At 44.2% G+C, this 24247-nt stretch overlaps 1 protein-coding gene across 6 annotated transcripts in view; it reads left to right on the top strand.

Annotated features, from left to right (window-relative positions):
* Window positions 1-24247, top strand: part of CACNA2D3 (calcium voltage-gated channel auxiliary subunit alpha2delta 3) — an 852366-nt gene that overhangs the window by 146750 nt on the left and 681369 nt on the right. For all 6 annotated transcript variants that reach the window (XR_013449537.1, XR_013449535.1, XR_013449536.1 and 3 more), the window contains one exon: window positions 23497-23613. Coding sequence is in view for 1 of the 6 variants with exons in the window: in XM_078076955.1 (XP_077933081.1) it covers window positions 23497-23613 (117 nt within the window). In the remaining 5 variants the exon portion in view is untranslated. The remainder of the gene's footprint in view (window positions 1-23496; window positions 23614-24247) is intronic.

The following is a 24247-nucleotide window of genomic DNA, read 5'->3' as shown; positions in this document are numbered from 1 at the left end:
CAGGGTCCCCAAGGGCGCATGGTCATGGGGCAGGCTTCATCTAGCAGGGTGTAAGGAGCCTTGTGTGGAGGGAGTGGTGCCCCAGGGTAGACCTGACTTGTAGGAGACAGCTAGGTGATGGAGGGTTTGGTGCATGAACTTTCCAGTTGTAGTGGGCTCTGTAGGGCTGCTGCCCCCAGGTTCAAGGAATTCCTAGGCTTTGGAAGAAGAGGAAGGAGTGGAGTGTGGCTGGTGCACCAGTGCAAGATGGTGTGATGATAGATGAAGGAGAGGTTGGTGGGGTTCAGGGGGAGGACGTCTCCCGGACTGCCTCTCTGCAGCCTCAGAGGGGCGTGTATTCTCAGGTGCGAATTCCAGGGGCCCAAAGGAGGCAGGACTGGACACGCACGGCCGGGAGGACCCTGGGGATGTGCCTGAGGCACTGAGGCAGAGACAGGGGTGTGAATTGGACTTGGCTTGGCTGGAATGGTTTAAAGTGAACACATCTCAGCAAAATCCAGGGGGAAGGTCAACCAAACCTTTTCCAGAAGATTGCTTTGGCTTCCTTCCTTTCCCTCCCCTTCTTTCTCGGTAGTTTCTCAGGAAGGTATAGTCCGTCTTGTTGCTTTCTCTTTTCTTGCCCTCAGCCCCCGTTGCACAGACTCAGGTCTGTTGGAGAGGGGAGTCTTACTAACATAAGATGGATGGGTTTGGCCACAGGGCGTTCTGCATTTCCCAGGATAACATTTGTCTTTATTTTAAATCATCAAAACAGCATTTAAGGGAGAACAGGGATCTGTGCATGCTTTTATTCACCGTGTTTTCCAATTGCTGGCATTATTCTCTAATAACAGGATGTGTACATGATATGATGTCGAGGCCACTGGGCTTCAGAGCAGTCATTAGCTTTCCCTCAAAAATAAAAAGAGAGGCTGCCGTTTGAATAATGATCCCTGGCTGTTTTCTTTGTACATGGGCCATTTCCTTAATTAGGTTTCAAGCTTCATCTCTCTTGTTTTTAACTAAAAAGCCAAGTGAGAGAGAGACAAATTGCATTGTGGGGGAAAAAGACAGGAGTGCATTTCATGCACAGTAAGGGACAGATGAGTAAACCGGGAGCTCAGCGGACATCCTAGCAGTCACCCCAGTGGTCACACTGACTTGGGCAGAGCTGGGCTTGCGTCTGGGCTCGATTCAGCATTTTTTGAGGTTGGGGGACCTTTGTGCACACGCCAGGGAATACCTCCCCTACTTCCTATCTAGAGTTTGTGATCCAAGTCCCAGAATTTGTGTTGAGGGTCACCTTTTTTTCCTTCGCTCTGCCTTGAAACGACCTTGAGAGTGTATCTCAAAAATGATCGCTTTAGGAGTTGGGACAGCCTGGGTTCAAATCCTGCCCTACTGTGAACCAGCTCTGTGACTTGGAGGAAGTTATGGAGTTCCTGGTAGCCCCAGGTAGAATGGGGTGATGATAGCCACTTCACAGGGTTGTTCTGGGATTAAACTGCTGACTTCTTACGGGAAGCACTTAGAAGGCACATGGGGCAGTTAAGCTCAGGGCTGCTGCAGCTGCTTACTTATTATTGCTATTATTATTAGCCCCTGCAAGAGTCGTAGTGGAGGCTTTAGGACAGATGCAGATTGCTATTTCATCACCCTATCGGCAGTGAGGGGAAGGGAGTCGGCATGTTGGAGCTGCAAATTACAGAGAACATTGACAACCTCATTTATTTTCCCCCAGAGTGTTGTGTTTTCTCACCTGTTGTTTTTAACTTCTGAGCTCCCTGAGATGCCGAAGATGCTGTCATATTTTGAGTCCGTTATATATGGTAGGAGATAACTTTGAAGTTAGACTGGGACCTTGATTCATAAGTTCTATCTTCTCAAATCAGGGTACTTTGCATATTAATGTAGAATTTTTTTTTTCTTTAAGCTGGACAAATGGCAGCACCACTAAACAGTGTTCCTGATCTGTGTAGGCAGGAATTCCTCTTTATTCCCTCAACGAGCCTCCCCTCTCCTTTCCCGCAGTTCCACACATGGGGAATAGGGAGTTGAAATCCACAGTCTCTTTCCTTTAGAACTCAGATTGGGGTCCATGGACCGATAGCATCGGCATTGCCTGGGGGACTGGTTAGAAATGCAACATCTCCAGCCCCACCTTCTATCTGAATCAGAACCCCCATTTTAACCAAACCCTGTGGGAGATTCATGTGCATATAAAAATGTGTCAAATGCTGTGATATCTTGCTCTCATTGGGAAGATGGACCAGTGAGTCAAAATATAAATACCGGTGAGGGAGACTAAAGTCTGGTCCTGGGGGATGAGGGGACTTGCTACAGGTAGCGACCCCTGATCAGGGTGTTGACTGAGGAATAGGAGTTGGGTGGGAGAGGGTGGGATGAGGGCAAATAGAGGAGGGAGGGGCCTCTAAAAGAAAAAAAATTGGGTGTACAAAGCCAGTGATGGCAAGATCGTGGGACCTGGCAATACTTTTCTCAGTTTGGTATTTATCATTCCCTGGATCCTTTTCAGCACTCACACAGGGCATATGTCTGGGTCATGGGAGATAATTTTTGAACAATGCAGAAGTGCTTTGATTCTCTGGGACTAAGAAGGGAAGAGTATGGGTAGACTTTGGAGTCCTCCATCTCCTCTGGATCCAGACTCTGCCACTTGTGGGAAGAAACTTGGGCCAATTAGTAGCCTTTGCAAGTCTTTGAGTCTTCATTTGTGGCATGTAGCTTTGGATACTTCATTGGTTTGTTGGGAAAACTTGGTTTGTAATGAGAATCATGAAATTTATGTTTCTTGACCTTCAGATATGTGGTTCCTATATTTAAGTCAGTGCTTTACAGCCTATCTGAAACATAATAAAGGTGGGGAGGGGGGCACAGGGTCATGCACTGGTTCTCCTGGTCTAGGGCTGTGGAGAGCTACCCTCCATTCATTCCATTTGCAAGGAGAGTATTTGCCCAAGTAAGTACCTTACGATGAGTGCTTCTTCAACTAATGTGTACATCATGTTATCAGAGCTCATTTTCACTTCCTGTTTTTGGTTGATGTTCCAGTTTTCCCTTTTGCTTTCCTTTTTGTGGTTAACCTAATGTAGCCCACCACCATTTTTAATAAAAGATGAATGGGTTAAAGGAAGCATGGTGATAACAAGACCATGGAACAGATCAAAAAGCATTCAATTAACTCGAGAGTCCACAGAACGCAGAATGAATGCAAGAAAAGGGCTCGTTTATTAAGTACAATTCACCTTGAATTCAGAAAAGAGAACTTTTTCAGTAAAGGATAAGTGACAAGATTTGAAAAGAGTCCCCCAGGGAAAGAGGATTAACAAAGGAGACATTATACAATGAAATAGAAGTGAATTAACGAATTGATTTTTTGTAAGGGTTAGAAGATACAAGATTTATTTGGAAGATAAATATTTGGTAATTGAAACCTGTAAGTGTTTTGTTGCTGGTTTTTACCCAGGGAAGATTTCCCCACAGTGAAAATCTTATGGCTGATGAGCATGGAGTGGTGTAGATCCTATAAAAAGGATGCTGGACTCTCTCTCTCTCTCTCTCTCAGCATTTGTCTCTGTATGCTCCGGATACATTTTTTTTTCTCTTTTAGTAATTCAGAGGATTTCCCCTCTAATCAAAGGAGTTAGTTTAAAACTTACTGAGAATAATTTGGAACCAGAAACTTAAATCATATTTTTAACAGAGGAAGTTCTTTTACTAAGGGCTTTGTATTAGATTTTTGTTGCTTTCTCCCTGCACTTCACCTGAATTCCATGAAAGCATTTCTGTGGGTTTCAGAGGAGCGTCCTGAGACCCATCTTGCCTGTTGACAGTAGAACATGGCAGTTTACCTGATGGAGGTTTTATAGGATGTGATGCCCTGTCGCCAGGTGATGGACTTAATATAGGAGATGCCACTGGCAATCTGTGCCACGTGGCCCATTCTCTGAAACGGCCCTTGCGTGCCTTCCTGTCTCTGACCCTTCCACAGAATGTTGGGTTGGATTGCTTGACTCATTAAGTCACAAAGGATTATTGATTTTCTGATGATCTATAGCTTCTTTGCCTTCAGGATATAGGCTGTGCTGCAGACAGAGAGGGGGTGGAGGTTGTTTGGAGGTTGTTAGAAGACAAAAGTGACTGTGTGCACCAGCCCCTGACTTCATTCCAATCCCCTACCATTATTCTTTATTCATGCCTCTTTCCCCTTCGTTCTGTTAATGGAAGAAATGCACCTCTGATTGCATATTTGGCTTTTGACTATGCTGCTTACTGGGTACCAGTGTTACCAATCTCATTATTGTTACCAGTTCTTATTTTTGATGGTCCAATAGGTTAATTGGTCTCTTTAAAGTAAGTTGTAATTATTTATGTTCAGAGATAGGAAAAGGGAAAAGAAGACATATTTTAAAAATATACAGATTATAATTACAGATCTAATAATTGATGCAGACATTATACAGATATAATAATTTTTATAGGAAATTACTACATATTATAGTGGCCCCTCCCCCGCCCCCATACACAGCTTCACTTTCTGTGGTTTCAATTACCCCTGGTCAACCACAGTTCGGGAGGAGTTACTCCTCCTTCTGACATTTTGTCAGAAGGTCAGTAGTAGCCTAACGCTATGTCACGATGCCTACGTCATTCCCCTCACTGCATCTCATCATGTAGGCATTTTATCTCACATCATCACAAGAAGGGCGAGTGCAGCACAAGACGATATTTTGAGAGAGACCACACTCACATAACTTTTGTTATAGTATGTTATGATTATTCTGTTATTATTTTGTTATTTTTTTACTATGCCTAACTTATACATTAAAGTTTATCATAGGTATGTATGTATAGGGAAAAAAAGATGGTATATAGTATATATAGAGTCTGATACTATCTGTGGTTTGGTTTCAGGCATCCCCTGAGACTGTTATATTAAAATTGCAAAGGTACTGCATATACTAGCTAAGGATTTGCAAACAAAACTTGGTCACTGTACCAATTGAAATAATCCTAACTTCCTTTACTTGTTCTAGTTTTCTTTGTTCCCAAAATGTATCCCTCTTTACCCTGTGAAATGCAGCGTGCGTATGTACACAGATGGACACCCACAGACACGTACATTCCAGGTTTTGGGGAGAAGGGAAGAGAAGATTGATTCCCGTGGAACTGTATCCCTTGGATCAAACCATGTTTGGAAAAAATGAGTCATTTGACTCAAGCAGACATATGTCTCCCACCTGACCATTGTTTAAGATTCCTTTTGTAGATTTGATGTACATTACAGAATATGTAATTTAAGGGAAGAGAAGAAAATACTTTCCTAAACTTGAACTGCAGAAGCCTTGGAACAAATCTGCACACAACTTCAGCAGTTCTTGTCTTACATTGTCACTGTTTTGATTCCTGATCTATCATGTACAGGTTAGCATTGGCGTCTGACTGCACAAGCTCAGATTTCCTGAAAGCCCTTAGTGTTCTAGTCAGTTTTATACCAAACCTCTCTACTTGAACAGCACATTCTCCTCTCACCGGTAAAATCTTTCAGTCAAGGCTTCTAGCCTTATAATTTCTCTGCCAAGAACAGTTCCCAGCATCTCCCAGGTGCAGTAAAATTGATGAACGGCCCCCAGAAAGTTAAATCTCCATACGAGAGCTAAGGAATGGAGATATAGAAGTGGTTGGCATGGTTCTAGGAGTCTGTTTTAAAAACAACTTTTGCTTGTGGAGAGGATTCACCACCATGTCTCTCCAATGTTGGGAAGGTGGCGTTTTCAGCAGAATGTGCTTCTCAGAACATTACTCAACTTCCATGGAGAAAATGCTGAAGAGCCTCGAGTACAGAATGGAAATAGCACTTGGTAGATCTTCTAATTCTCCATTTTGAGTTTAGTTTTTCCGGGCTGTTCCCCAAGAGCATCACTCCAGCTGAGCATGCACTCTTCATCCACATACATACTCTCCCACACACCAGGACCTTCTAATAATTGCAAATGCTTAAAATGAAACTGCCTTTCATAAAGTCTAATGAGCTATGAGGAAACTGTGTCCATGTACCAGTGAGTATCAGGGTGGATGGCCTTTTCTGGCTGATCTCCATGACCTCATCCTATCCTGTCTGTCCTCTCTTCCTTCATCCATTTCCCTCGTCTTCCTCCTCATCCAGTTGTACATAGAGGCGTTTGCTTGGGCTTGGTCCTGGGATCCCTCTCTTGCTCTCCTCTCCTTTGCCTCCTGCCTTTTGTTACTGTGAGTGAGCTCATTCATTCCCAGTGCTGTCTTTGTTCATGGTCCCCCTAGCTTAGGATGTGGGCACATGCCATTCTCTTTGCTTGCCTCTTTAGTTCCTCCTTTCCTCTCAACTCATTCCTTAGCTCTCCATTCTAACAGTAGTTCTTCAGAGAAGCCTTTTCTCTCAGTCTCATTTGGGTCTCCCTTGTTGGGTGCTGGTTGTTGCAGTATATAATGACACATGTGCTCTATGTTTTTATCTGATTAATATCTTCCCAGTAGACTCTTAGCTCTGTGAGGGAGGGAAAGTATATTGCTTCTGCTCTTTAGAGTAGTCCCACCATTTAGCACAGTATCTGGCACATAGTATTTCCTAAATGTTTAAGACAATGAGTAGTTGACTTCGTTCAATAGTCTTTCCTGACAATGTCACGATCTGGTTGAAAGCATTGGTTTTCTTCTAATGATACTTGATTTCCTAACGGATGCTGCTTTGTTGGCTTGTTTCCTGTGAAGAAATTGATTCAGAAGTCCTTATTCTACTAAAGAATTGCCTGTATGAAATTTCTTATTGGGGGCCATCTTCAAAACCCTGGTTTTCATGGCAGTGTGTTCACATATATGCAACTGTGCTTGCTATGAAATGTATTCCTGAGTCTGTACAATTTGGTGGCTCTTCCGAGGCTTCACATTAGGATGTCCACACCCAGGGTCTTGGCTCCTGGACCCTCAGGAGGCCTAGCTCAGAGGACATCCTCAGCTGTTGTTAGCTGCTAGCATGATTGAGTAGGTGGTTGACTTGGGGTGAAAAGTCAGCTCATCTGCTGTCAGCCTCATCAGTGACTTTGGGTTCTCTACTCCAGGAATCCAGGCACTCCTGGTCTTTTTTTCCACCGTTCATGGTCCTCATCCTAAGAGCCTGTCTGAGGGCAGTTCCTTCCAAGAAGCCTTGACCTAATAGCTTACCTGTTTTCTGGTGGGCCTGCCCTATGCCCACACGGGGCCATAACATGTGGTGAGACCAGCAGCTGCCCCAGAGCTAGTCCTGTCCCAGGGGCCGTAAGGTGCTGACGGGGTAGAACAGAGAAGACAGTGCTGCACTGGGCCCTACAGCAGTCATACCAGCCCCAAGAGGTATAGTCAGAAGATGTAGGCTGCAAGTTTGAGGAGGAACAGGGACAAACAGGGTGGCAAGAGGAGTCTAGAATCCATTGTTCCCTGAGGGATCTTGGGGAGTGTATTTACCCTGAAAAAACAGATGACAGAGGCAGCAGATGGTGCCAAGCACTGCTTTAAACACTGTATATAAAGAAACCCCTGTCATGGTCATAACAACCCCAAGAGGTCATTGCTATTATTAACCCCCACTTTTCAGATGAGACTGAAGCGGGGGATAGCCGTGACATCTTCTCCAAGGGCCCATGGGGAGGAAGTGGAGAGGAAGTGGTGGAGTTCTGATTCCCATCCTGGCAGCCCATGGTCCTACCCCTATGCCGTATGGCCTCCCCATCTATCTTAGCATATGGCAAGGCAGGATGAGACTTGGTTTGTAGGACCAGTTGGCACAACCGGGTTCTAAGGGCAGCAGTACAGAGAGGCAGAGAGAGTTCAAGTTGAGTATGTTTTCTGTTGCTCAGCACTACCCTAGAGCGAGGCAGCAGGAGGCTCCTTGGAAGGGTCCGGGGGCCCCTTGTCCAGATGTATTGGACAGAAGCTCAGCTTTTGGAGGGAGATTGGGCTTGATGGTCATCAGGATTTGTGTTCTGTGCATTCAGTATTGAAAACAATTCTCTAACCCAAGCCTTAGCAACATCTGCACAGGGACATATTTGTCTGGATAATTCTTTGTTGTGGGGACTGTCCTGTGCTTTGTAGGATGTTTAGCAGCATAGCTAGTCTGTACCCACTGGATGCCAGGAGCAGCTTCCTCCCACAACCTCCTTTCGGTTGTGAAAACCCAAAGTGTCTCCAGACACTACTAGATGTTCCTGGGGGACAAGATGGCCTCCAGTTGAGAACCACTGTTCCTGCTCTAACTGAAACTCTCCTCTTTTGTGAGAGGCCCGTGTTTTATTATTTTTTGACCACATCCACCCCAAGGGTCCCAGTGTAATCCAGTGAGACCCTTGAACACTCCCCTTCTTTATTTTGGTAGTTCCAAGGATGAACAATTTTGTACTTGAGCTTCCTGGAGGAATAATTAGAAAATACATCCTGTTGTCATCTACAGAATGATCTCATTTTGATTAGAAAGAAATAGTTATAATTTATACATTAAAAAAATCTGTGAGGATATAAACCACAGGGTAAACCATGGTATTTTGGGAAAGTGGGATTAAGGGTTTTCTTTTTGTTTTTGTTTTCTGTTTGCTTGTATCTACCTTCTGATAGTTCTTCCTACAGTGAGAACATTTTGCTTTTATAATAAGAAAAATTCGCATTTTACCTTAGGAGAGTGATTGGGGGAGGTCAGAACTTGGGCTCTCTGGCCTTGAATCCACCTTTAGCTTTCTATTTTTCACCACCTCAGACCTTGCTTCTTCCTATTTGAAAAGCAGCATCATATAACAAATTTAGAAAACTGGAAAAATTGTACCCCAGTTCTGCCACCATACCCCAGCCAGGTCTAAGAATTTTGTTGTGGCCCCGCCCACTCTGTTTTGCTTTGGGTTTTGGCATGGCTTTAGTTATAAACAATAATGCACTTCCCTTAGCATTATTTTATGAGCAGATTTCTATGATAGCAGACAATGGGTGAAATATTTTTTGACACGGGCATCTAGTAGCTGTGGAGAAAGGCTGGGTTTGTTCAGTGGGTTGTTTAATTCATGTCTCGAGTGTAACCTTCTGAGTTAGTCATATTTCTCTTTGCATGTTATGAGGCATTTATTATACTTTTATGTCAGTGATTACTAAATTTCTTTGAACTTGACACTTTATATATTTTTAATCACACAAATAATACATGAATGTATGGTCTTTGTGAAGAATTCCAATAACCTAGTAGTATGTAGGAAAGAAAATGATCGTGCCCATCAATTCTGCTCTAACACCATGGCCTGAGATAAATATTGTTTCCAATTTAGTGTTTACTCTTCCCTGATCCATTTGAGAAATCATCATGTATTGACAGAGCACCCAGAGAAACTCATAAACTATAATCTTCACTTACCTAGACAGCAGAGCCATCTGGGAGAATTAATTATTGCAGGAAATGTCCACAATTTTATGTATATGTTTAATATAGAGAAATCGTACATTGGATAATGAATGTGTGCTAATGACCAGACGGTCCATATGACAGAGACTAGCAGCCAACAGGTAGATGTCCTTCACTGTTCGTACCTCGGCTGACTTTTTCTGGGACCTCTTGCTGTTCTTGGGGAGTGTGTGGGGGTGCTAAACCATGTCCATGCCTTGGAGAGAGTGCAGGGGATTCTGAACTTAGGTGGGAAAAAGAGACATCTTTTATTCTCACTAACCTTGAACCGAAATGTACGCCTTTATCTTAGAAATGTAGGTAACAAGTCATAGTGGTGCCTGTGACTTTGTCGCTGGCAGAAATCACAGATATTTTCATATCGTACCATAGTCGATGCAGATGGCTGCTTGCTGTTGGCACTCAATCCTTGGCACCAGGGGTATGGTGGCTACACATTCAGTACTAGATCTTGTCATTCAATGCACCCATGAAGAAACACCGACGTTACCGCATCGCAAATTTATGTTGTAAACATTTTGAAAACTGAATTTCAGTATAATTGGTTTCCCTCCTGTGTGTTTTCTTTTTTTCATTGAAAAGTATCATTCCGGGACATCTGGGTGGCTCAGTTGGTTGAGCGTCTGCCTTCGGCTCAGGTCATGGTCCCAGGGTCCTGGGATCGAGCCCCGCGTCAGGCTCCCTGCTCATCGGGGAACCTGCTGCTCCCTCTCCCTCTGCCCCTTCCTCCCCCTGCTTTCTCTCTCTCTCTGTCTCTCTCAATTAAATAAATAAAAATCTTTAAAAAAAATGTATCATTCTGAGAAAGGGTCAGTGGGATTCACCAGATGCCAGAGCAGCCACTCCCCCAAATCCCCATCTTAAAGGCACATCATAGCATGATGATAAGAATAAGGTGGATGTGTTGGTTAATTTCCTTATAGTTTCCTAAATACATCTTAGGAGAAAAAATATTGGTAGCATAGTGATTGTGTGTGTGTGTGTGTGTGTGTGTGTGTGTGTGAGAGAGAGAGAGAGAGAGAGAGAGAAACGGAAACCTTAGTTAACATTCCCTAGGACTCTACAATTCTTCAAACCACCACAGAAAAAACCCTATTTTGGGAGTAATGTGTGGGCTTCTCTCCGCCTGTCTAGATTCCTCAGTTTCAGGGCCTTATTTCCATGCCTAGCAACCCCGAATGCCCGAGGAATCCAGTGCTTCTGGCTGTAAGTGGGGGGTTTCTCAGGGAAGTCAGCCTCAGGTGACCCAAATGGTGAGGAGGACCCTGACTCTGTCCGCACTGGCTGGGACGCTGGGAAGGCAGGAGGTGGACATCTGTCCCTTACTGGCCTGGGCTGGCGTTGCCCTCTTGGTGCCTCCCACTCATATTACAGTAAAGATCGTAGCAGTGCCGGCTTCAGGAGTTAGTGGTAGATGCCAGGAAACCATCCGCACCCTCCAGCACATCTCAGCTGCAAATGTCGGAGATGGGGATCCTTGTTATTCTGTCTCAGTCTCCTCATGTGAAGATGTATGAGGAAGATGTTTAGACACAGTTTGTGTCTGGGTCCCAGAGTGTTCAAAGAAACAGACTCAGCAGCAGATTTCACACGAAAACATAGATTGCTGGCACTTCTTAACAAATGGAAGATTGGGTACTCACAGGGTGCCCCTCACCCCACAAAGATCAGCAGCAGCGGAAAAGTAACGGCCAGTTAAGGATGGGACAGAAGCTCTGCTCTTTGCCAAAGGCTCCAGCCTGGCTTCATTCCCTCACCTGGTACGACCTGTCTAGCCTCTGGAAGCGTTTGAGTTAGTGGCTTCTGAAATGGATTGTTTCTAAGTTCCTGTCAGATTCTAACATTGTGAGCTTAAAGATCTTGGGGAGAAGTGCTCTGTGCTGGGCTTGGTGAAGTATGTCAGAAAATCCCTGGATTCTGAAGTGAGGGACAGCTGAATTCCTAGAAGGCTCTCTGATTCTGTTTTGCATCTCAGCATTAGGGCGGCTCTGCTGTAACAACTTCATTTTTTGACACTGTTTATAGTGGATAAAATGAGGGTGTCACCTGCTGGAAATTCCTGCAGCTCCTGTGGGCACACATGAGGCAAGGGGATGTTTGCATGGAGGTTGCCGATGCTGTGGGGCCATTTCCTCTTAGCCTCTGATGTCAGCAGTCAGGAACAGAATCTCCCCAACCTTTGTACAAGGGAGACTGAGTTTTCAGCTCTTCCTTTCAGTAGGATGGAGGGCAGGTTCATAACTATTGGGCATGATCCCACCACGGTTCTCCACGTTCCCCAAGGAAAAGCTAGGGTCCAGCTGTGCCATAAACCAGGGCCTCTATGTTCAGTTTGGAGTGGATGGAGTTAAAGGTTCATTCAGATGCAGGGTCCTAACCCTCATTCCAGCTTCTGGCTCTGTAAGTACAGAAACCACTTGAGCAGCTGCAAATAGTATTAGCTCTAAGCTTGTTACGGATCTTGCAGACTCATTCATTGATTGCCTTCGATTTCCAGGACATCTTGGATATAGAATTAAAGAGACTTTAGTTAAGCCAATTAACTTTTGTGGCGCCTGGGCAACTAATATCGTATGCTAGAGAAGGTCACTGATGTTACTCAAATAGCAGTTTTATTTGAGCTGGGATTAAGGAAATCGGACAGAAGGTCTAAGAATTGTTTATAATGTGTTCCTTTCTGTGTTGCAGTATCTTGGCCTTTAACATCTGAGCCTGACCGTAATTACACATACAAGTGATTGGATCATATTATCCTTTCTGTAGATTGTGGACTTGATTGTGCCAGCTCTAAATTATCCATCTTGCAGGTGGTTCCCAGCCAAGTTTTAATCGGAGGTTTCATCTACCTCCAGTTTATCAAGCTTTTAAACTGAAGTGTGGTAGTTGAGAATATAGACTCCAAGGCCATGCTGCCTGGGTTTGAATCCTGGCTCTGTGACAGCAGTGTAGACAGCTTGCAGCTGTTGCTTTAGTGTCTGGATATAGCGCCCCAGCCACGGGTTCTGTTTCCCGCCCTCTGGTCCATTGGGTTGGCCATGTGGCTAGTTAGTGCCAGTGGAATATGAGCAGAGCTGCTGCATGTCGCTTCCAGGCTGAGGAGTGAGGAAGCAGGTGCATCTTCTCCTCACCCTCTCTCCCCATCTGTTGGCCGAATGCAGAAGACTCCAAGGCCTGAGGGGAGAGCAGAGACACATGATGGCAGGATCCCGGGTCCCTGAATCACTATGTGGAAGGCTGCAGACAAGGATGGGGTGGCTACATGAATGAGGATTAAATGTGTATTGTGTTAAACCACTGAGATTTGGGGATATTTTTATTATAGTAGCTACTGTCCCCATAACTAATACAACCACTTACTGGTACGATAACCTCGGTAACTTGGCTAATCTCTCTGTGCCTCAGTTCCTAACCTATAAAATGGAAGGAAACAATACCTATTTGACCTTAAGTTAAGTGCTCAGTAAGTGCTGGCTGTTATTATTAAAAATAAATTATTTTTATTGTCATTGTTGCTATTCCTTCGGATCCTTGGGGAGCAGGAAGGATGAATTATTTTAAATTGGAACATCAGAAAAATGTGTTTGAAAAGAGTAGGCTGGAGAAAATAATCTATTTCAAGTCGTCTAGGCTTTGTAAAGTAATGTTTTATTATTTGCAGTTTTGCTGTATTTAAATTTGCTGGCGTATATAAAATACACTCGTAAATGCACACAATGGAATTGTTCCTCTCTAACACACGTGGACCTCTAGTCATTACTTTGGCTTTTAGTGTTGTGAGGATGTATGTACAGCATAAAAATGTGCATTTCAGAGCCTCAGATCCCATGCAGTAATCCAGAAAATACCCAGGAATGGGATTTTTTTTTTTTTTTTAGAAGCATTGAGATCATTTGATTTTGTTCAGTAGGCAGATGAATTTCCCTGTTTCAAAGCAGTGCGTTATGCCACCATGCTGGGGCAAGGATGGTTCTGTCAACAGCTGGTTTAATAGCTTGCCTCTGACTCAACTCCCCTCATATAAAACAGGAATCGAATGCAGCATTCACACTCAGTTTTATCTCCACAGAGCTAAAATTTATCAGTAGCATTTGTCCAGTTGACTGTGTTGAACAGTAAAAGCTTATGAGACTTATCAAGGTTAAAAAATAAAAAGAGTATAGACAGTAAAACAGGGAGAGGAGAGATACCCATCTTTTAATTTGGGACCTGACAATCCGAAAGTACTAGAAATCTGTCAGAGACCACCCACTGCAGAGCCACCTGCTCTGAAGAGTAGTGTCCTTCGAACTCTGTGATTTAGGAGGGCACTCCAGACAGTGAGCTGGGAGCAAGGACGCCAGGGCCACGAGGGCCAGGGGACCCCAGTAACTCCTGTGGCAGTGCTCCTTCAAGGTGAGGACCAGAAGGCACCTGGAGAAGCCATTTAGACCAGACCATGACCTCCATCCCCCAGCTGGAAGGTCTTAGTAACATGCTGAGCAAACTCTACTGTCTTCAGTGGTGGTCCATATCCATGCTTTTCTCCCCGCAGAGCAAGAACTGCTTGCAGGTGATCGTCCAGATCCCACAAGTGGCCTCCACGTGCCTCAGCCCTGCAGAGGTTGGAGCCCAGCTGTTCCCTGGCCACCCTGTGTTTGTTCTTTGGGTTGTAATGTGGTGCCCTGTCTTCCCTCCTTCTGTCCTTGCTCAACAGGGTCTCTTCTTCTCCTGCAAATTGTCTCTTGTTCTGATGGCTTTGACAGAGAAGAGCTGTATTTTGTAAGGATTTTCCCCACCTAACTAGATCTGGAAGAGCACTGCATTAATCGTGGATGGTTTTTGGACCTTGGAGACACTCGATTAGAATTACCTGTGTGAAACAGAATTATTTGTACAAAATGGCACTTTCCATTTTTAAATAGAAAAATATTCTTCTGTGACCTAGAGTTCCATGCATTCAGTTAGGTTCCTTGTTATGGTTAAGAAGAAGCATTCCTAACATCAGCTTAAAGGATTTGGAAATATATTTACTTGGAAACATAATTGCTTTGGAGTGTTGTATTTTGAAGTGACACTTCTGTATGCAATAATTGAGTCGAGAGGAATACTAAGTACATTCATGTCATAATAAGAAAATGACACTGCCTATAAGGAGAGAATCCAAAAATTGTAGATGATTAGTTTTTATTGCAACACCTTTAGTACCATATCTAAAAACTGTCATTTCCTCTATGTAAATAGAGACATCTAGCATCCGGTTCCTGCCAGCAGGGAGCCATTCCCCAAAGAGTTACTGTTGAAGACCCCTCAGTGCCTTAGAAATGTGCTTGAAAAATGCCACTGCCCAGAGCAGCATTCAGGGCTAGTTCATCGGTTAGACTGTGAACATATGTTCAGAGTATCTTCTTGTTGTTGAGGCAAGAGAATGACCATTCTCAGAAGTTATAGAACAAATGTCAGAATTTATTACCACCTCCGCCAATACCATTACCATTTTTGGAGTGCATTACTCTGTGTCCAGCATTCTGCTGGGTACTTTACACGCTTGACCCCCTTTGGTCATCCTAAGCACACTAGGAGGTCTGGTGTCATATCGTTTGCTGATGAAGGAAAGGAGGCTGATGGAGGCTGAGTAACTTGTCACAAAGCTAGTGAGTAGTGATGCTTGAACTTAGTGTACTAGCTGAAAAGTCTGTGGTCTTAGCACATTGCCAAACTGCCTAGCAAGTGGGATGCATGTTGTTGCTCTTCCTGTGTCTTGAACCCCAGCCAGGGATTCTAAGCCAAGCAGGATGCTGCTACCAGATTCCAAATCAATAGTATTCCAGCAAAATCCATGCAGATTCTTTCCCACTCATCCCATCATGGTTAACCACCTTTGCTAGGAATAAGATAGAGGAGACAGAGCAGGAATTGTATCACTTCCTCCCCATTGGAGGGATATCTGATGAGTTTACGTACATCTAAAGGGACTTCCCCCTCCCTTTCTTCCCCTTCTCCCCATCCTACTCTTGTTACCACTGTCCATTAAGCCTTGGTCACAGAGGTCCTGCCTCTGCTTATCAGCCACCTTGTGGTGGCTCATGACTGTCTCAGGACATTAATAGCATACTTCATAGACTTCATCTCCCAGGATGCAGGGAATTATACATGCGGTACAGTCATCCCTTTTTCTTCGACCCCTGGCAAATTCATTGTTTTATATCCTTCCCTGAAACCTTTTACCTCCCTGGTGACTGTGATGTCCTTCCTATTCCTGGCCAAGTTTTCATTGTTTACAGGACTATTGATTTGCCCATAACTCCTGGTCCTCATCCCTCCCTTCTCAAGGAGAAGTATATGTCTGTGCTTTATGGACTGTTAGGCACTCAGTAGAAGACACACAGTACCCTCCCACATGTGGCAGACATGATCTACCTGCACTGCACACAGCTGTAACCTTGGAAGGAGACCTACACAGAATGGCTAACTGGGATATCAGGGCTCAAGTTTAGATTGAGATGATCCAGGCATCTCTGTTCCAACTTGCTTATTACTTATTTTTAATAAAATGGACCAAAAATTGGCTTCCTTACCCCCCAAGGGAATACATGCATTTGTCAATAGTCCCCTATTCCCTCCATCCACCTGGCACATGGTAGGCTATTTCTAAATATTTGTTGAATGAATGAAAATAGCAGTGAGTTCAGTTTAGGTTCCTTTTTTTTTGTGTTGGTGTGATCCTTATTTAAATGATTGGTTTAATGAATTTGGCTTCTGTACTGTGGCTCTTTCAGAGCTTGAAGGAATGAGAATAAGATCGAACATTGAACCTTAAAGTAGGAACATGAAGTATCTTCAGCTCTTATGTGAACAAGCCACCTTTCAGGATTCTGGGCTTAGCCTATCTCCAGGGTTTCCCAGTGACAGGGTTTACTGGGGGATCTGGGTCAGGGGTTTTCAAGGTAAGTGCTGGAGGCTTAGGGGAGGGATGGAGAAGCAGGCCAGTTTCTCACAGTTTCTCTCAAGTCATGGGCTTTGAGGCAAGCTCCCCAGATTCTCACTTGGGCAGGTCCTTGCTTTGCCATCTCCTCCCCTGGACCTTCTGTCAGTCTTCATCTAGTCATTTAATGATGCTGAATCTAGAGATGTAATTTCAGGTTTTGCTGAGAAGATTTGGCCAAGAGACCATGTTCAGATGCACCAGCTCTTTGGCTAAGAGTAATCCCTGCATCCGTCTTCGGCAGGAGGCACTTTGTTCATGGTGTAGCTGCAGAGGTACTCAGAGCCTCTCTCCTGTGTTTGGCTTTTATCCCAATTAACTATGATTGGTCAGAAGTCTCCTGGCCGGAGCTCCCTCTTTGGGGTCTGTTCCAGGTGACTCAACTTCTAGATATGCAGTCATCACGTAGGAAAAAAATGATCCAAATGTATGAACGACATTAAGTGTTCTGACAGTGAAGTAGTGCTTTTCTCTTCCTGGTGTTTGTGTGAAATGATCTGGCAAAATAGATGCTGCAGAAATAATGCATTTCTGTGTCTCCCTTCTCAAATGATAAATGTTCTTGGCTCATCACAAGATTTCTTGCCAAATGCTGATTCTGCTAACAGAAGGAATGGAAGCTTCAGATGTTCTCTTGTGACAGAGGGAATAAAAAGTCTCAGGCTTGCCCTCCTTCTGTGTTATGAACGCAGAGAGCTGTTCTTGGGAAGGGCTGCACTCTGCCTCCACCCCGATCTGGGCTGTGTTGCTCAGGTCTCCCTCTGGCTGCTGCCTCAAGCCCAGGGGGCAGCCCAGAGGCTGGGGGTGGCCAGCGGAAGAGTATCAATATCATCAGCCAACCTGTTGGAATTTGTCTCTTACATTAAGACCTTCAGTTCCGGAAGGCGTTAGTATGAAAATACAGCACTCACTAGAATCCTCCGTAGCAGAAGTGCCAAGAGGGGAAAACAGAAAACAGGAGCGTGAGGATTTGGAATGGGCATTACGTGCAGGCACTGCACTGGGGGCTTTCACAGATGCCCTCCCCCACCCCCACTCCCCAGGCCCCTGGAAGAGGGGCCTCATGATCCCTGGTGCTATGACTCAGGACACTGAGGCCCAGGAGGTTCAGTGATTTCCTTAAAGTGACATGGCCAACCAGCCAGCCCAGACAGCTGCTGTGTCCAGCCGTCAGCCCTCTTGATGTCTTCCAGGGAGCCCACCTCCCATTCCTCTGACTCTTGTCGCCTCTCCACCATGCCATCCCCACATCCTGACCACTTGGGTCCCTCAGCTCCTTTTCTCTGTCTAGTTTTACTTCCCTCCTACCCTTTCTGCATACTGAGGTTTTTTAAAAGCAAACATGGGATTACTGAGTCCCTCCCACCCTTGAACCCTTCCATGACCCTGGCTGTTGCCTATCTCCATAACCCACCCACCTCCACACCCCGCCCACCTACCCAAATCAGGATAAGGTCCAAAATCTTAATCCTAGCCCACTCTGTTGATGGCCTGGCCCTGCTTACTTCTTTGGCCTCGTCTCTCAGCAGAGTCCCCACCTTGGCCATCCATGTGCCAATGAAGTGGAGCAGGGGGTAGTTCCTTGAGCCCCAGGCAGCCTCTTGTCCCTGGACCTCTGTCCCTACTGCCCCCTCTGCCTGGCAGCCTTCCTGCCTGTTTTGTCTCCCCCCTTCCCAGCCTTGTCATCCATTAAGGGTTCTGCAAGCAGGGAGTCACTGCCTTGACCACCCCATCAGGGCACTTACTGTGACGTTGTATCTTCTTAGCCTGTTTACTCATCAGAACACTCCTGACCAACAGACTGCCAGCTTTCTTCAACTTTGCCCTCCTCAGCATCGTGCTTGTGCCTAGTACCCTGCCTGGCGGAGCGGAGACACAGAATAGAAGTGACATGCGCCGGAGACAGGATTCAAATCCCGACTGGCCTGAATCTTTAATGAGGTGGCATGGTATCTCCTCGATGTTTGTCTTTTCCTCTGCCTTCCTTTGTGTGTTTACAGGGACCTGCTGATACTTTCCTAACTCCTTTTCCTGGTTGAAGGACTGCTGCTTTTTTACGAAGCAGATGTAATTGCTAGTGCAGTCCTTGAAGCTATAGGAAATAAAGCGTCACTGCCTACACAGCTGTGGGGGGGGGGGGGTGTGTGTGTGGCACATCCTGGAGGAAAAAGAATGTGGGGTGAGCTGCCTCCAGGTCTTTCTTGGTACCTTGGAGAACAAAAGATGTTCTGTAGCCCAAACACAGCCAGGGAGTAATTTATAATTAAGGCTCCAGGAACTCCTTTCAGAGTGGGGTTGCTCTTCTCTCTCCAGATATTTTTATTCTCAAGAGCTATGTCTGCTCCTCTGAGGCCAGGCTCCAAGCTCACCCCCTCAGTGGCCCTCGGAGGGACAGAGTCCCCTGCTTGATGTCCGGCGTGCTGTGGCCGTGTGAGCAGCTGTAGCCCTCGTTGGACAGGTGATGTCTCCGGTTTTTGGTATTTGACTCTCTTGGCAAGTCCAAGCCACCATTGGCGACAAGAGCAATGAGACAGGGGTCATTAAGGCAGTGACATGGGCCCTCTGAAACAAGTTTGCAAATATTTGGACTGTCGGCCCCTTACCCCCTGCCCTCGAGTTCAAAAGACCTAGCGATTAGAAGTCATACCTTAATAGGTTTAAAACTCACTCTAGCCATTTGACTTCCAACTACTGACTAAAACCTCTCAGTGCCTCAGTTCCCCATCTGCAATTTGGGGATAATACCTACCTCTCGGGGTGGCTGTGAGGATTAGACAAATTAATATGTGAAAAGCTTCTGGCCCCGTGCTGAGCCCGTGATACACAGAGGACTCATTTTACTGACTTCCTTAGGCTCTGCTAATGAAGACATGCTGCTTAATTACACAGATTCTAATTGGGACCACATTTCCCTAAAGAAATCTGTTTATTAGGTGCCCATATGCTATTCACACATAACTACAACTTTTATATTTTCTAATTTCCAAAATAGTATGTTCATTGTAAAAATTAGGAAATACAGGTAAGCAAGAGAAGAAAGAGAAAAATCCTTGGTGATCATACGGCCAGATGTGAACATTTGGCATATGTCCTTCTAGCAGGGTGTTCGTGTGTATGGGTATATATGGCAGATTAGTAATTTAAAACACAAAGTTACTGATTACGATCTGTAACATATTGTAACATACTGTGTGTGCACATTTCCTACATTCTTTTACACAATTTGGGATGGTTTTGTGGAATTCTATTGTACTGTTGTAGTTTCCTTTATCTGGTTGCTGGAGGTCAGATTGCTTGGTTTTGTACAGTAGGCACATTTTTAAAAGTTCTGGGTGTATATGACCATCCCAAGCCACTAAGGGCTTGATTCCAGCAAAGTGGAACATTTCCTGGTAAGAGTAAGGCATTAAGCTTTTTGACCCGATTCCAACAGGCGTTAACACATCTTGAAAAGCAAGATGTTTTTTTGCTTATGGGATAACTTCCCCAGGGTGGGGAGAAAGTAGTACAGGCTTGGCTCATTGGCAAGGAGGACCCATTGTCACATGTCCTGAGGGGAGAGGACTTAGTCTGGCAGAGGAATAGAACCAGTGAATGGTTACATTTGTCCCAGATCTGGAGTCCTTAGCTTGGCAAGGAGCTTTGTATTGAGATTGGTTTGCTAGGTCACCAGGCACAAGTAGGCCTGGGAGACTAGCCCTCATAAAGTCACTGGCTCTTTTTCACAGAGCAGATTCAGAGGAAGAGAGTATGCAGGAAGATCTCACTGAAAACTTGGGAGATGGTTAAAGTTAAACAAATTGATTCCTTTCTAGAGGTCTCTTGGGAGAAAAACACATGCAAGAACGGATATGACCAGAATAATGGGGTCCTATCTAAAAACCAGAAGATTCAGGTAAAGGCTAATTGTGAAATGCATTTTATTTTTCTTTATCTTACGGCTCTAGATCACCTTTCATTACAGAATTACTTAAGACAGAGATTTATTATATTGACTCTGTAAATATTAGACTGGCAATTTTGTTTTGTTTTACTTCTTGAACTTTGTAGTTTTGATAGTGAATCAGCCTTGGGTATAGGCTGGCCTCAGCTGCTGGCTTTTGGAACACATCTGGCAGTCAGCAGAGAACCCCCAGGATTTTTGGCTCCAAAGGCATTGGCTTAAATTCGAACTTAGGGAACATTTCCAGTGATTGTCCTTGGAGTTTTATTCATACACCAGAGGACGCTGTTAGCTTGAACCACGGTTGGTTTGGCTGGAGCCCCACATCTCAGGACAATCCAGTCAACCTCTTAAGGGGTGGAGAGGTCACCATTATAGGACCCAGAACAATGTAGCTGCATCCCTACTTGCATCCTCCTTATACTGTAACATTGAAATTGTTTTGCAACAAGCTTCATTCAGAGAAGTCTGCTTCATTGTGAGTGTCTGCTGTGGGCTGGTGGGTGAGCACAAGGATGTGTCCCTGTCCCCCAGGCCACACAAGCCCCAGGGCCAGGAGAAATGAGCACAGAGTGTGTTGAGCTCAAAGGAAAGGCACAGCCTGGTCATCTTGGAGAACCAGTATAGGCTTGTTGAGGAGGAGGGGAAAGCTAGAAGGAGGGATTGTTTTCTAGATGAGATGTAAGAGAGAGACTCTCAAGACAAACACATAAGATTTTTATGGATGTTCTCAGGGAGCAAGGAGAAGAGTGTCATTTACAACCCATAGTTTGTTATAGGACAATGCGGAGCAGCTCAGAGCATCCTACGAATAATGTAGCAGATGTCTGTCTTGGTCCAGACTCAGGCAGTCTAGAATAGCATTTTGTATATTTCTTTAGGCTCACCTTAATTCTCAGAAATACCAAGCCCTTACGCCTGACATTTCAGTCAGAGGCCCTGATGCCCCGTGTGGGGGCCCCTTTCCTGCCCTTCTCACTTCGGCTCTGTCAGTATCTAGGGCTGGGCTCTGAGAACTGTAGTCAGATGCCCTCAGACTCCAGGGATTTCATTTTGGTCCCAGGGGTCAGAAGGATTCTCTCTTATGTTCATTCCCATAGGGTCATTCCCTCTGTCCTCAAACTCTACTCTTCTCTTTTTAAAACACCCAGTATCATTGCCTCAATGGACTTGGAAACTGAACTCGGAAGGGAAGTGCCTTGGGTGACACACACACACACACACACACACACACACACACACACACACACTCTTCCTTTGGGCAAGGAAAAACAGCCTCTTCTCAGTTTACATTTTTTTAAGTAAAGAAGGGGAAATGGGGAGAAAATACAAATTTTTATTGTAAAAATGACCTTTCCATTAAAAAGCCATTACATTTTCCACTTCAAAAATGACTCTCAAGGTCTTTAGAGCCAAGATAAGATGTGGAGCCCCTTGTTTTTTCTAAGTAGGAGGCTGGGGTGAGGGGTTAGTAAGTGGTTCAGGTTCTCCTAACAAATAAGGGTAAATATCAAGCCCCCAATAATTTCAGTTCCCCAGCCTTTTATTAGCTACATAAATGTAAGGGATTTCTGTTGCCATTGAAAGTATTTCAAACTCCATTTGGGAGGTATTTACTAATAAACAATATTTCTTTCCAATGGGAACAAAATTAAATCTTTAGTTAAACCAAACTTTTGGGTCTCAGGACCCCTTTACACTCTTACAAAATACTGAGGACCCCTAAGAGCTTCTGCTCATGTGGGTCACATGTATTGATATTTGCCATATTAGAAATTAAAACCGAGACATTTAAAAGTTAACTAATTCAAGCATAAAAACACATTACATGTTACCAGAAATAGGTATTTTATGAGAAATAACTGTATTTCCCAAAACAAGCAACAAAAAAAAGAGGAGTGGCACATTTTTTTTTTGCAACTCTTTTTAATGGTGAAAGAGAAGACAGGTGGATCCTCACATCTGCTTCTGTGTTCAGTCTGTTGTGATTTTTTGAAATCTGTGAAGAAAATCTGGCTTCACATAGCTATGCTGTTGGGGAAAAGGAGGACTTGGTGGGCCCCTGAAAGGGTCTCAGGGAACCCTCAGCGGATCTTGTGTCACTTTGAGAACTGATGGTGAAACAGATAAGTCACTAGGGTGTGATAGGTTTTAAATGAAAAATTGTCTTTGAGAATTTGAGTAAATTATGGGTCAAATCAGTCTCCTATGAACAGATAAACCCATTATGAAATACATAAAGTATTTGTTTTTATGGTTTTTGTATTTACTGTACGTTTTGTTTTCTGTGGGCTCATGGAGGGTACATAGGAGGTCCTCAATGAACATTTAGTGGATTGAACTGAGATACTAAAATCCATAGCAAGGATTCTGTCATTATAAAATGTTTATGAGATGCTCTGCCATATGACTTTCTTCAATTTCCATTTCAGTTTAGGAGTTGGCAAACTTTTTCTATGAAAAAAAAGTAAATATTTTAGTCTTTATGGGTCATCTGGTCTCTGTTGTGACTACTAAACTTGATTGAATATATAAACCAATGGGTGTGGTTTTGTCCCAATAAAACTTTATTTATAAAAATAGGTGATGGATTGGATTTGGCCCAAGGATTATAGATTGCCTGCTCCTGCTATAATTATACATTACAGTCATAGCCTTGAAACTATTTTTCCCTAAGTCCCCAGTCATGAAAAAATTAAGTTAGTGATGTTTAAGGAAAAAAACCACACAAGAGTTAAATTTCTTCATTTTTATTTTATGACACATTTGGAATAGTCAGTTTCTAGTGTCATTGGCTGTGGGATAGCTAAGGAATCTGGGGCAGTCCTCCAGAAGGATGCCTGAGTGTGGTCAAGTTGGAAGTATAGAATGTTGATTTCAAGAACTGAAGAGGATGGATGATAAAGAGTTTGATTGCTTTAGGTTTTTTTTTTTTTTTTCCTTTCCTGGGTGCTAGTTAAGTTTCTAAGAGAGCCAGAGCCAATTTTCGCATTTCTCCTTAGCTGGTTTAATAATTTTGAAATACAGTCCAGTATCTCCAAATCCAACAGAGGCAGTCCTATCTATTCCTTGTAAGTAGATGTGCTCCGAAATCATGGGTATGGTGTTTTATGCCTTTCCTGTCGCCCTCCTTCCTTACAGAAATACAAAGAGTATGAGAAAGACGTTGCCATAGAAGAAATTGATGGCCTCCAACTGGTGAAAAAGCTGGCAAAGAACATGGAAGAGATGTTTCACAAAAAGTCTGAAGCCATGCGGGTAAGTGCCTCTGGTTTCTGCTCCGTGTTGCCCAGAGACACAGAGGCACCTTCAGAGGACTGGCATTGATGACTCCAGCTCCCCAAGATCAGAGATGACTCAGCTGTTCTGGTAACATGAACATGATAAGAGCATGAATTTGGCTTAGGTTCAGTGGCTGCCTTGGTCACTTACTGAGCTTTGACCTTTAGTAAACCACCCTGCAAGCCTCAATTTCCTCATCTGTAAATGGGGAAAACACACAGGCCGTGTGAAGATCAAACAAAGTTATGATTTTGAGCTACTTAGTACATAAGCAGTGCTCAGTGAATGGCAGCTTCATACTGCCACTTTGATTATTAATCAAATAAGTTGAGACTTTTTGGTGGTAACTCTGAAATGTCTTAGAAGAAAAAAAAAAAATTTTTATTTGCTGCAGAAATACTGCTCTGACAGCCAGCCCTGGGAGCTTCATGGTGATACCTGTGTGTCCTTATATCTCTACCTTGAAGCAAGTGCTATTTTTTTTTTTTTAAGGAATCATTTGTTTTATTTTTTAGAGAGAGAGAGTGGGAACATGAGTGGGAGGGGCAGAGGGAGAGGGAGAGAGAATCTCAAGCAGGCTCCCAGTTGAGCGCCGAGCCCCATGCAGGGC

Source organism: Halichoerus grypus, chromosome 1, assembly GCF_964656455.1.
Source record: "Halichoerus grypus chromosome 1, mHalGry1.hap1.1, whole genome shotgun sequence".
Classification (NCBI taxonomy): Eukaryota; Metazoa; Chordata; class Mammalia; order Carnivora; family Phocidae; genus Halichoerus; species Halichoerus grypus.
This window is presented reverse-complemented; position numbering and strand designations above follow the sequence as displayed.